The sequence below is a fragment of the Hylobates moloch genome, unplaced genomic scaffold, assembly GCF_009828535.3.
Source record: "Hylobates moloch isolate HMO894 unplaced genomic scaffold, HMol_V3 SCAFFOLD_2, whole genome shotgun sequence".
NCBI lineage: Eukaryota > Metazoa > Chordata > Mammalia > Primates > Hylobatidae > Hylobates > Hylobates moloch.
This window is the reverse complement of record NW_026652277.1, coordinates 45,440,131-45,454,185: the sequence shown is the minus strand read 5'-3', so window position 1 is coordinate 45,454,185 and position 14,055 is coordinate 45,440,131. Positions and strand designations below refer to the sequence as shown.

Genomic DNA, 14,055 nt, shown 5'->3' with positions numbered 1-14,055 from the left:
AGTTAATTGTGTACATAATTATGCTTTTACATCACTACTGCAATAAATATAATGAGATAGTGTTTGCCCTTTGTCATATTTAGATATCCAAGACTCTGGGGCTTTTGCTTATGTAGTGAGTTCCTAAACCTAAATCCCCACAAAAGCAAAAATGCAAAAACCTCCCTGGAAAGCCATATGTTGAACTTTGGTACACAGAGGAAGGGCATGAGTTGCCGTTTTTGGTCCATATGCAAACCTAACCACACATTTCAGACACCCACAGGGGTCTGAATCAGATTGGTTCATGGCGGCCCGGCCCGCAAGATCCTGGCCTGGTGCTCTTCAACCCTAATCTGCAGACCTGTATCTCTTGAGACCCTTTCATCAGATACCCTTGCATTAAGCAAAATGTTGATTCCTTACCATGCTGAATTCTTAAGATAGTCAAAGACAAGCCTCTCTAGCCCTGTCCCTAAAACCACCCTGTGCCAGGGTGACCTAAGTCAGATTAAGAATCTGAGATTGTGCCAAGCAATGGTTTCAGCAGCTTCCATTTTTCTAAGATTATTACTGGAACTGTAAGAATCTTTGGAGTTTTGGAAAGAGTAAATATTTTGCACTGTCAACCAGTTATCTAGAACTTATCTTGACATTGGATACTTTCAGTACTAGATGTCTCGTTATTCAAAGGAGTAATATTCATACTCTAGGGAACTTTGTTTTTAATCTATTCATATGCATACATTCTTTCTCCTTACCTAAGGTGACTGTACATCCCAGTGTGCCAGGACAGTCCTGGTTTATGCCTGTTTCATCCCAGTTTGATAAATAATTATATCCCATTTCACTCTTAAAATATGCCAGTTTGGACAATAAGCCTCTATGGCCACCCACTCCATGATATTCTCCCTTACTAGCATAATGTTTCAAAGATGTGCAATTGGTGTTCCAAATAGTTACCTATCCAACTGAGTAGAAAGGGATGTATTTCTTCTCTACGTTATCTTCAACTGATGAGTGATGAGTAGGGAAACTACTTTAACAATGTTTCAGGAGATACATGGAATCACAGAAATATGGACATTATTGGCCTTATGATATCTAAAGGAAATGGATATTGACAAATTGCTACACAATATTGTAGTTTAGTTTATTTCTAGCCTAAACCCAATATTAACTTTGGAAATCCCATGAAAGAGATGGTGTTGAATAAGTATATTTGGAGAATTCAGTTCCCATCAGTGAAGCAAACCAGTCATGCCAAATACTGCTGATTAATTGGGGAATACTCATTTGATTTTTGTTCTGTCACTAATCTGAGCCTGGGTTCTCTAGAAAAAGTATTTTTTGATTAAGTTACCTTTTAAAATAAAAAATGTTAGAATAATTGAATATTCTGAAATATACATGTATACTACATGTGTATGTGTATAGCAGCCTAGTTCGTTCTGCTACTGGTAAAACATGAGAACAGTATGCACTAAAGTCATTCTGTTGTCAGCTCACTGGGAGAAGCGTTGTTTCCGCCCCGTGTAGAGTGCAGCAGCATGCCTAAGTAGCATGACAAGCCCATACCTCTCTCATTGCCCACGTGTCTCCAGCTCCTTGTATTCCACTTACATCTTTACTATTTTCTTTTTTTTTTTTTTTTTTTCTTGAGATGGAGTCTTGCTCTGTCGCCCCGGCTGGAGTGCACTGGCATGATCTCGGCTCACTGTAACCTCCGCCTCCCATATTCAAGCGATTCTCCTGCCTCAGCCTCCCAAGTAGCTGGGATTACAGGCCTGCCACCACCACACCTGGCTAATTTTTATATTTTCAGTAGAGACGGGATTTTGCCATGTTGGCCAGGCTGGTCTCAAACTCCTGACCTCAAGTGATCCACTCGCCTTGGCCTCTCAAAGTGCTGGGATTACAGGCGTGAGCCACCATGCCCGGCCCCTATTTTCATTCTTTCCTTTTGAACATATCAAATACAAAGCAGAAATTACAAACGCTGATCAGTTGCTCTCAGTGTGCAGTACATATGCCACATGTAGAGAGACAGACAGTTGCATCACACTGTCATCAGCTGCACTTGCCATATGCCACTTAGAAGCGTGCTATATGACAAAGTGTGTATTCAGGGTGTAGGGTGACCACCAATATCTGATTTTGTTCATATTTCTACATTCCCTTTAAGGGACTCTGAAATGTTACCCCTGTTGGCCTCAGGGGATGGCTTTGTGCACTAAAGCAGATGTCAAAGGAGATTAATCTATTGGGCTGTAAAATGCATAAAACAATTATTGTTGGCTATTATATCTAACATGCTCATAAAACCATGATGAGTGTTTTCTACTTTTTAATAAACTTAAGCACGCACAAAGAAATATGTGTCTGCGTTACTCCAGACATGTGGAATAATCTGTTTCTCAAGAAAGTTATAGAATGAGTAGTTGGACATTGATAACAAGGAGACTATGTACTTACTGCCTTAGTTTGGATATGTGCTTTCATAAGGCTTTGAGAGCATGGTCTTAATACAGGATCATTTTCTTTTTCCTAATTAATTTTTGCTAAAAGAGTTTTCAGCAGGTCATAGCTGACAGGCTTTGGTTATCATTTTTAGTTCATTCATCCTCACACTTCTCCCTGGCCATAATTAAACTAAGACAGTGGAGGAAAGTCACACTAAAGAATGTGGATGAGAAACTAAATCAAAGTTTGTCTTCAGCCTAACAATGAGCACGTTCTTCTCCTGCAGACGGACAAGGTTGGAAAGGCTTTTAAGTACCTGGAAGCCGTCTTGTCCTTCATTGAGTGTGGAATTGCCACAGAGTCTGAAAGCCAGGCATCCAAGTCAGCTTACTCTGTCTACTCAGAAACTGTGGATCTCATTAAGTAAGTGCCGAGTCATCGTGCTTTCCTCTTAAGTACTTTTCTTTCCTCACCTTTATTGTTTTAATCCATTTGAACCTTAGTGTGAAGATGGCTCAATAAAGGGGAGCCTTAAAAAAGTTACTGGTCTAAGAACTAGTTTTTGTCCTAAACTAAAGTTGCGTTCTAGATGAAGTGCTAGCACAGAGTAACTGGGTCCAACTGCATCATTTTGCTAAGTGTGCCAAGAAGTGCCAAAGCTTTCAGGGAGGTTGGTTTTTCCAGTTTAGCTTTCTTATCAGGTGCCTTCTCCTCTCGGTTTAAGCCTCTACTTTGTTTACTTACCTACATTTCAACAGGGGACTCAGTAAGGACACAACTTTACTCGGTTTCAAGAGGTAGACAAGCCACACAAGAGACGTGTCCTCACCTAGTTTTCTCAGTGGCCTGGATTGTTGCTCTAAAGCCTTGGGTTTTTTTATTTTTTTCCTGTGATGCTCTCATCCCTTCTTCAGGAAAAGTCAATATAAAATGGAAACAAGCATAGTAAGTTGTATTTGTGTCTGCCTTTGTTTAAAACCTGATGTACTTTTATGTTTTCCTATAGATTCATAATGTCATTAAAATCCTTCTCAGATGCCACAGCGCCAACACAAGAGAAAATATTTGCTGTTTTATGGTGTGTATTCTCCTTTGTCTAAATAGTACTAAATTTGTTTTTGCATCTGTTAATGTTACAAAAAGATTTTGAAATTTGTTTTCTTAATGTGAAAATTATGAAAAGCAAGTCAGTACTTTGGTCAAAAGGTTAATCCCCCACTGATAGTAAGTCTTACAAAATGGTATCTGCAGCCATTTTTCTGATGGCTTGGTAAATGCTTTGATCTTGTGATATAAATTATATCCTTGTGTTTTCTACCAGCATTTACTTTTGGGATAGTATGAACAGAGCAGTAAGATTCTTTACATACTAACTCACACAGGTGAGGAAAACCCAGTGTGTTCATTAGGCTATAAAAGGTTAGATGGCTGTGCTGCTTTTCTGTAGTATGATAGTCACGTGCAGTTTCACTTCTGTCTTTGTTCATAGCATGCGTTGCCAGTCCATTTTGAACATGGCGATGTTTCGTTGTAAAAAAGACATAGCAATAAAGTATTCTCGTACTCTTAATAAACACTTCGAGAGTTCTTCCAAAGTCGCCCAGGCACCTTCTCCATGCATTGCAAGGTAACTCTAATATAAATAATTTCCAAAATTGAGTCATTTCTTTATTTACTGCTTGCTTTTGCAACCATGTGTATGCTTACATATGTCACTTTGCCTTTTCAAAAATTGTTGGCTTCATCTGTTTGCTGATTGCTCCTAAATTGAAATTATTAGCATATTTCTACCTTTTTGAGAAATAGTTATAAATCAAGGTTTTTGCTGATTGGAAAACATAAAAAGGTAATTGCAAAGAATATAGAATTGAAATTTTTGAGCTTTGAGGTTTTTGTTTGTTTTTTGAGACAGAGTCTTGCTCTGTCTCCCAGGCTGGAATGCAGTGCTGCAATCTTGGCTCACTGCAACCTCCACCTCCCAGGTTCAAGCGATTCTCCTGCCTCAGCCTCCCGAGTAGCTGGGATTACACGCCTGCGCCACCACCATGCCCAGCTAATTTTTGTATTTTTAGTAGAGATGGGGTTTCACCACATTAGCCAGATTGGTATCGAACTTGTCACCTCAAATGATCTGTCTGCCTTGGCCTCCCAAAGTGCGGGGATGCCACAGGCGTGAGTCACCGCACCTGGCCGAGCTTTGAGGATTTTTGGATAAGCCTAAGAACACAAAACAAGAGGCAGAGCCCTTTCTCTCTCTGTATGTATGACATAGCTTCTTGGCATTTCAGTAAACAAGAAATTTCCAGAGCCATATGCCACATCAGTAATACTAAGAATGAAAATGATTAGCAAAATTCTTTTCCCCATTTTGTGAACTAAAATTGTTCATGTATGCTCTAAGTTATTAGAAAAAAATCCTTGTACAAGTGTTTTTAAAATGAAGCTGGAATTTTCTTCCCTGTAGTCCTTGCCTAGTATTTTTTAATTTGGTCATACTCCTTGTGAAGTTCCTAGTTCTGATAAGTTTTGCTATTTTAAGAATATCACTTACACGACTGCCCTATTTCTAGCACATTCAAAAGAAGAGACTCCCATATGGCCTCTCTTAAAAAAGAAAGTCCTGATTAAGAAGTAACTTCATGTTACCTCTGAAGATTTTCATGGCTGCCACATCTGAGATATTATTCTAAGCTAATAGATCGTCAATCACATTATTCTACATAACTCCTTCAATCATTTGTCCATCCAGTATATACTGAGCACCTTCTTCATACCAAGCCTTGTTTTAGGTACTGGGGATACAGCAGACAAGAACCACTGCCCTCATGGAGCTTTCACTCTACTCCTTGCAAATGTACATTCTGCTAGGTCTGTGTAGCCCAAATGGCAGGTGTAACATCATGAGGCTACTGCCGCTGAGCCATCTTTCCATTTTATATTCATTAACTCTTTTTTATTTAATCCACATTGAGTCACGTTAACTTGCAGGTCCAGATATTCAGCCAAGAGTGGAGTGAAGAGGAGATAGAGTCTTCTGATGCATGATACTTATATTAGTTCATTCATTGGCTCAGCAAGTATTTATCAGGAGCCTACTTTTAGCACCTATTGTGCTAAGTGTTAGTAATGCAAAAATTAATAAAATGTTATTTCTGCTGTGGCCCAGGAAAAGGAATAAACAGTAGATAAATGTAAGAAAAGAGAGATGTTCAAGTGGTGGCAGAAAGGAAGCTGTGATATATCCAGGGTATCCACAGTGTCTAAAAGAATGCATGGTACAGAGCCAGGTGCTCAGTTAGTATTTATTGAGTGGATGAAAGGATGAAATACAGGTGGGTGCACACACATACATACATATGCATACATTACATACATAGAGTATTGTCTTACTAGGAGATTCCAGGCAGAGGAAGTAGACTATGTGAATGGCATGGGAAAGCATATTTGGAATACAGATTAGGCCAGCAGGGTGTCTTGTTGACCTTGTAGGAGTGACTTTAGCAGTGGTTATCATTTTAGCAGGTGTGTAGTGAAACTTTGTGTCTTGGACTGTAGTTCCAGGCACGTAAATCTGTGATCCAAGGGTCTACTGGTGACTGACTGACCAGTTATCTCTTCTCTTCTGCCTCCCAGAAGCACAGGCACACCATCCCCTCTTTCCCCAATGCCTTCTCCTGCCAGCTCCATAGGGTCCCAGTCAAGTGCTGGCAGTGTGGGGAGCAGTGGGGTGACTGCCACTATCAGCACCCCAGTCACCATCCAGAATATGACATCTTCCTATGTCACCATCACGTCCCATGTTCTTACCGCCTTTGACCTTTGGGAACAGGCCGAGGCCCTCACAAGGAAAAATAAAGGTAAATAAATGGCTTTGTGGTGGTAATTACTGGGGTGTTTGGATTGGGAGGAAAAAAATATTGGTTTATATTTTAAGTTCAGTTTCTTGGAGAAAAGGAAATGTGTAGCTGTTTTACTTTAATTATCTTTTCTCCATTCTGCCTCAAAACCTAGTTGCAATTATTCCTTGAGCACTGTGGCATGGAGCTGAATTTTTGTGGCTAGATCTTGGCAAAACCAAAATAGAAGTGGCTTTAGCACTTTGCCCCTTCTGAAATTCTGCTGTCATTATTTCAGCCTGAGCCGAAATGCTAGCTGAAAGGCAAGGCAAATGAAGAAGAGTCACTGGCTGTTCCTAGGCTCAGCACATTGGAGATACAAAGTAGTATAACCCAAATACTGAGAGTATTGTTTTTAGTATATGTTAAGAAAGATAGTAGCTATAGTACGAGAGATACAGTGTAGTAAACATTATTGAGACTTGTTTGGGGAAGAAGACCCTTGGAGAAATGCAAGGTTCAGGAGAGCTGGAGCCAGCTGGCTGTAACCACTTACTTTCGACATAGCCTCTTAGGGCCTTATCTGTCTTATCGAACTGATAATGCTTTTAACTTTTTTTTTCATTAATGCATCCTTTGAGGCAAAGGTATAAATTTGGTGTTTTCCAAGTGCCAGCCATTGTGCTAAGCATTATGGATTCAGCTCTAAAGCAAACCTGGTTTGTAGTCTAGTGGAGAATTAGCAAGCAATTACAATAGATTGTGATTTTTTTTGCTGTGATAAAGTGCAGAATATTGTGGGGACGTACCTTCTGGAACCTTGAGTTTTTGTTTCCATTTTAATTTTTGTGTGTGCTTGTGTATTTACTTGTTTTTTTTTTTTGTTTCGTTTTGTTTTTGCAGAATTCTTTGCTCGGCTCAGCACAAATGTGTGCACCTTGGCCCTCAACAGCAGTTTGGTGGACCTGGTGCACTATACACGACAGGGTTTTCAGCAGCTACAAGAATTAACCAAAACACCTTAATGGAAGCCCCAGGTTGATTCAATGCCTTGGGAACTATTTTTGCACATTGGAAGCCTCAAAAACAGTCCAGACGTTTGTTTCATCAGGACACCAAACTCTAAAACAGAAGCACCATGAGATGGCCAGGACATTTGTCCACTTAAACTCTCAACAACGGTGTGATCATTGGTTGGACACTATGGTTATGCAGAAGCTGGGATGAGGAGGCTGGCCCCAGAGATGATCTTGCCCTTCCTAACTAAAGGACAGAAGTGCAATGTAGCTTAAATGGGTGTATGAATGGTCTAGAAACATTTCTTTTTTTTTTTTTTTTAACCAGCAGGATACAAGTTGCAAATGAAATGAGGAGAAACAGTTTCAACTCTGAAAGTGAATTTCACATCGTCTCAGTAGCCACACTAGTCCATTCCCAGAAGGAAATTTTTTTTTTAACACTGACTTTTGGTGAAGGGTTTTGTGGATGATTTTTTTTCTTTTGAGTTTTGGGAGAAATATTTCTTTAATAACTTCTAATGGCCATCTGTAAACCATAAGTAATGAAGGACTCCACTGTGTCCCACTTTCTGCCAATGAACAGTGGCTTGATAATACCAAGTATTGTTGTAATTTATAAAATTGAAGGCAACCCCCGCTCCTGCTGCCCCCCATCTCCCCATTGCCTAGAGCGCTGCACATTGACCCCAGCTCTGACTTCTCATTACTGTGCTGAAAGTCAGCCCACGTCGAAGCGGCGAGGAGGAGCCACAGCACATGGGGTGCCGCCTCGAGGTCTGCACAGGAGGACTTGGCGCTGCCATTTCCTACCCCTGCCATTTCCCACCCCTGCTTCAGCGAAAGGTACTCTCTAACAGGGCAGTCACTGTTGCCTCTATTCTGAATTTCCTACCTTGGGGAAGAAGGGAACCAACATTTATACCTGACCAGATGGCTAAAGTGCTTTTAAAGTTTTGTTTAAGTAGAGCTGGAATTTGAGGTGCTGATCTGTGGTCTACAGTTATGTGGTAACTCATGTTGTCCAACCAACTCAGAGTTTTGTCAGTGAACAAGAAAAATGAAATCTGCTTCTTAGAGAGGCTATATTTTTCTGCTACAAATTATTTTATATTTATAGCAAAACTAGACTTTCAGAGTCCTTGATTGTCTAGGGGAAGTTAACTCCCTGAGAGGATGTAGAGATTTGGGGTGGTTAGACTTTTGAAAAACTCATCACCACATGCCTTCACTCCAGAGTGTTCTCAGCTAGATTTGATTTGGTTGAGGAGGAACTGTGGCCCTCCGTAAGTTATTGCCATAGTGTATACATTAAACCAAGTCCATTTTGAATGACCTAAAATGAAATAACACAATCAGAAATCCCATGTGCCCATAAGCACAGATTTTTCTTTTTCATTGAAACTTTAAAGGTTATTATTGGAAACATTACTTTGAGTGCAGTGTTTTTAAAAGTCAATTCTTTTTTATCCCTTTTAGAAGTAGAATTTGCACACTTACTACAATTGAGGAGTGTCATCTCTATATTTTTTCTCCGCCTTTGTCCTATTCTGCCCGTCTACATGTTTCCTACCAAGCATGTTTCACATTTTCCTATTAGTGGAGGAGGGAGAACCATATTTATTTATAATGGAGACATCTAAGATCCCTATGATGAATGCAGGAACTCTCTTGGTAGTTTGTAAATACACAAAGGGATGTGTCGAGGGATGGGAGCGATGCTTCTCTCTCACAGTGTGAGTGGTCTGTGTGAGGCTGTTCCTTCAGTTTCTTCTCCAGAATGTTCTTTGGTTGTCACTAAGTCAGAGGTCTGGTCCCTCATGTTTAGGTGAAAGCCAGAGAATGACAGCTGTAGTCATATCTGAGCATAAGACCTTGATGTGTGATTCCTGATGACCGGTTTCATTTATTCATGTTATAAAGCAAAGCCCTGGTCCTTTTTAAACTACTAGTTTTAAAAACCTGTGTTAAATGAACAGTAATTGCCTGGTAGGTTTTGTGTGTTTGTAGCATTGTGTGTCCATCTGTTATATGTAAGGGACAAGGCACCAGAATCAGGCTTTATTTCGATATTGAAGATGTTATTTAACATCTTTCTTTTTTCCTTGCTCCCTTAGCCATCCCCTCCCCTTTTGCCCCATCATTCCCTAGAACAAGCCACCTGCCAATTGTGAAGGGTTGTGTTCTTTATGGCAGGTCCTGTCTATGCAGATTGTGCCAGAGCATGTGCATGTTCTGTTGGCAAGCCACGGTGCTCCCTTGACCGAAGACATTTCCAAGTAGATTTCTCAGCCAGCTGTAAAACAGATTGCTTTTTCAGTGGCCTTACTCTTTGTGGGTTTTTGTTTTTTGTTTTTTTTTTTCTGAACTTGATACAAAGATTTTCTTTGTCCCTTGAAAAAGTAACAAATGTGCATAGATCAATTTGTACTGCTTTGGTCATTGGATATTTCTGATCCTTATTGCATTGTACCTAAAAGAGAATAACTAATGGTAACCTTTTTAATAGAGTATGTGAAAGGTAGTGGCTGATGAATCCTTAATGTTCATAGGGTCTTTTTGCTGTTACAGTTGTATATAGAAGTCTAAAGGATTTTAAAAATCATTTGCACTTTTTCACTGCATGCTTACAATTCCCAAAGGCAAACTCTGTACCAAGGTAGATCATTTGAAAGGGCTAGATTATAAAATTAAGCCTTAGAATATGCAGAGTTCTTATAACAATAATAGTACACACTTCACAGTAAGACAAATGCAAAGCATCTTAAGGAGTGAAAATAGAGTGTAAATCTTGCCTTTAGCACTACAGGGTGTGTGTGTGTGTGTGTGTGTGTGTGTCTGTGTGTCTTTAGTAGGAAATGGAAGAACACTGTTTTATTTTTAAAAGTGTTTGTTTCTGTCCTTTCTGTGAATTACTGAATTTAAGTGCCCTGCTAAATAATGAAAAAACACTTTACTAAAATTTATCAAATTATACTGGGTTTGGATTGTGAAAACATTGGCCACCTAGTAGCAGTGGTGAGGAGTGAGAGGGCCCAGCAAGCATTTATCAGAAATAGAATCACAATAGGAGGAGAATTTGACTGTCTGATATTATGATTTCATCACAATACTGAATGGGAAAAGCATCTAATATTTTGTAACAAAAAGACCTTCATATTATCTGTTTTGACCAAAATGTGTAGCTATTTCCCTTAGACAGATTGGACCACACTTATCTCCCTTGTCCTGTATCCTTTAATTTCAGGTCTCAGGATGTTTAGAAAGCTAAAACCCCCTACCCCTTTCTGGCTGAAAACTTGCCTTATTTGGTATCTTACACATTAATGTTACTAGCATCAGGAGCTTACTGTTTTATTATGATTCATCTTCAGTAATTTTTAGAAGCAAAAAGAAAGCCATTGTGTCCTCTACAATTAACAAAACTTATCTCTGATATACAAAGGGATATAAATACATACACTTAAACAGAGAATAAGAGGTTGATTGAATTGTGCCTTTGACTGAACCCAGTTTTTAAATACTGCTGTCTGCTGTGTTTGTTTCACCATGGCTTCAGGGATGCTACGTGGCTCTTGCACCTTTTACTCCTCTGCTTTATGAAGTTTGAGTTGTATTTGTGCATCTTAAAGTAGATTGAGGCTTGAGGCTGGGCTTTCGGGCTTTTTTTTTTTTTTTTTAATGTACTTAAACCTGCTTGCTTCCTACCACAGATTGTTTATTTTCCCAAACACTACAAAAAAACTTTTAAAACTTTGCCATTTCATCTGTACACTCTTTGCCACTGATTAGCAGTATTTAAATCTTGCAAGAATATTTTGTGCTTCCTTTAGAAACACAAGAGTATAGATTTTTCTCACTGAAAAGTGAGAGTTACGCATCGCAGCCATGAAGGGATGCTAGGATCAATTATGGCAGTACCTTTTTTCCCCTCCTGTTCTTGAGCCAGTTGCCTCTTTTGTTTTGGGTCCCACTTAGGATTAATGGATGTAAGGTATTTTCCTGTGCCTTTATTTTGTGTCATTCTATTGGAAGGAGGTGTAATGGCAGAACAGCATAGTGTTGGGGGTTTTCCTTCAAACACTGCAAGTGGTATTGCCACCATGTGAACCTCAAATATGCAATCCAGTTGTGTTGGTTTCTCGGTGACTTGGAGTGTTCATCTCTTCATGAATCGTGAGCACTGACCATGTTCTTCAGTTCTTAATTATGGTGAGTTGACAAATACTTTTCTTTAGGTGGCTATAAATTTCTTATTGTCAGGAGGAAATGACACTATATTCTGTTCCACTGAGCATCAGAGATCAGCAGGCACTGTACTGGGTAGAGAAGTGCCTATACTTCTCTACCTAAGAGGGCAGGAGGGAAACCCTACAGCTCCTTGTGAGCCTATATATTAGTATATCAGCCTGGAGAGGACAAGGGAATAAGACCACTCATAGTGAGGCTGACCAAGCTGCACTGGTCGGACCAGGCAGTGGCTGACCTAAGGAAGACAACTTGCTTTGCTTAAAAGTAGATTTTTTAAGCAATACTTAACACAGGCAGTATTAACTTCACCTTTGTTCAGGCTATCAACATGTATTGTTAAAATTACTGCATATCCCCCTCAGATAACAAGTATACACTGTTCATGTTGGGGTTGTGTGTGTGTGTGTGTGTGTGTATGTGTGTATGTACGCACACATGTGTCCCAAATCTTGTTTTAATTTTTTTTTCTGAATGTGATCATGTTTTGGATGATACCTGAGCAGGGTTGCCTTTTTTTTATTTATTACCGTTATATATTATATTATATTATAATTTTTTGCTTTCTTATAACTTTGGAGGAAAGTCAAATCTTGGTATTATTAAAATTGTTTTAAAAAGGAGTAAATTTTCCAGTTGATAAATGGAAATCACTGGTCTATCTTTAATGAGTTTTTCTTTAATTACTGTGGAATAACGTGCCAGCTATCATCAACACAATGATTTTGTACATAGGGTAGGGAAGCAGTGATGCTCTCAATGGGAAGATGTGCAACACAAATTAAGGGGAACTCCATGTATTTTACCTACTTCAGCAATGGAACTGCAACTTGGGGCTTTGTGAATAAAATTTAGCTGCCTTGTATAGTCGTTTGAAAGAGAATATGTGATCTGTGAGAGAATTATAGTTTTTTTTTAGAAGAAAAATCTGCAAAAGATCTTTCCAAAGACAATGTGCCACAGATCTTTTGTTCTCTGTAATGAGGATTAATTGCTGTTTAAACAAAAAATGTAATTGTTCATCTTTAAATTCTCTCCTTTTCATAAGAGGATCAAGCTGTAAAAAAACAAAAAAATTAATAAAAATTTCGAGAAATCATTGGGGTTGAATCCATGCTTTCCCTTTACCTGAATACAGCAATTCTTAATATCATTATGTGAAATTGCCATCTATAGCCAAGGAGTTTCATGGAACAGTGTGCCCTTATTCACAATATTTATTGCTGGAATGGAGAAAGAACTGTGTTCAGAAGGCAGCTTGTCCTTCCATTCAGTTGATCTCGCCAAGATCATAATCAGACACAAATTGGCCTAACATCACCAGTGTGGCTTCTTATCCTAACATAAACTGGAGGGTGTAGCAGTGACCAAATTTGCCTATTTCCAAATTTGCTGGGTAGACAGGTTTGTAGAATGTTGGTATTGAAAGGAATCTAAAGGTTATCTGGCCTTTTCACCCTTTGCCACCGTTAAAGAAAAAAATACTCTTTGTGATTTCATGAAATGGGAAAGGACCTAGGTGCTGAAATCTGACTTCCTTGTGTTTGAATCTGATTTTCTGGTTTGCTAATTATGTGACCCTTGGTCAAATTAACCTCTGCATTTCTCTTTTACAACTGTTGAAATGGTATCCACCCAGTAAGATTGCAAGGATCACATTAGATGATGTATTGAGATTGCTTAGCATGGTGTGTGGCATTATGTAATCACTCAGAAACCAGTGGCTATTTCATTTCCTCGCCTTACTGCACTGCCATATCCCAGCTGCTGACCCTCTAGTCAGAACACTCACTGCCTTCCTCTTCCTTTTTAATTTCTTGTCCTTCCAAATGTTAGATCAGTCTCCACTTGTACTAGTCCTAGTGAACAAACATGGACCCAACCCCTTTAAATTTATAGTAAAGTTGAAAAGTCAACAATAACTGTTGTACAAGGCATGCAATAGGGAGTGTTTTGGATCTGATTGAGAAAAACTACAGGGAAAAGAATCTAATTTGAACTAGGGCTTGAAAAATGGGTCTCAGTCATCAAGTCTCTTCTGGGTGTTTAACCTTTTTCACCAAAACTTTCCATGTCATATCTTGTGTAACTCAGTAGTAGTAGTCCAGGTATGGTTGTGCCAATTTAACCTCCTTGTTAATTGTTTCTAATCTGGGGATATTATAAAGAATGTTTCCATGACCATCCCTGGAACGAAATATTTGGGGAAATTCAAATATTTTGAATTTGGGATATTTCTTTGGAATTCCAAGAAGTGGATTGTATAGTGAAAACATTCATTTTTCTTCTTTTTTGGGGAAAATATTCAAGCATATCCTGAAAAAAACAAACACTACTATGTATGCATGTATACCTACCACCTAGATTCAACAATTAACATTTTACCATATTTTTTATGTAAATGTGTAGGTGTGTAGGAATACACTTACGCTGAATAGTGAGTTGCAGACATATTTTACCCCAAAAAGTTGCAGCATGCATCTGTCAGGACACTTTCCAAAGTAGTCACAATA

The 14,055-nt window shown here is 39.0% G+C and overlaps 1 protein-coding gene across 6 annotated transcripts in view; it reads left to right on the top strand.

Moving 5' to 3' along the window:
- Window positions 1-12,641, top strand: part of AFF1 (ALF transcription elongation factor 1) — a 208,258-nt gene extending 195,617 nt beyond the window's left edge. For 4 of the 6 annotated variants that reach the window (XM_032144734.2, XM_032144895.2, XM_058433055.1 and 1 more), the window contains 5 exons: window positions 2,729-2,865; window positions 3,449-3,520; window positions 3,932-4,069; window positions 6,076-6,299; window positions 7,182-12,641. In XM_032144734.2, coding sequence (XP_032000625.1) covers window positions 2,729-2,865; window positions 3,449-3,520; window positions 3,932-4,069; window positions 6,076-6,299; window positions 7,182-7,303 — 693 coding nt within the window. In that variant the 3' untranslated portion in view covers window positions 7,304-12,641. The remainder of the gene's footprint in view (window positions 1-2,728; window positions 2,866-3,448; window positions 3,521-3,931; window positions 4,070-6,075; window positions 6,300-7,181) is intronic. The other 2 variants (XM_032144976.2, XM_032145146.2) reach the window with 1 other exon arrangement.
- The last annotated feature ends 1,414 nt before the right edge of the window (window positions 12,642-14,055 follow it).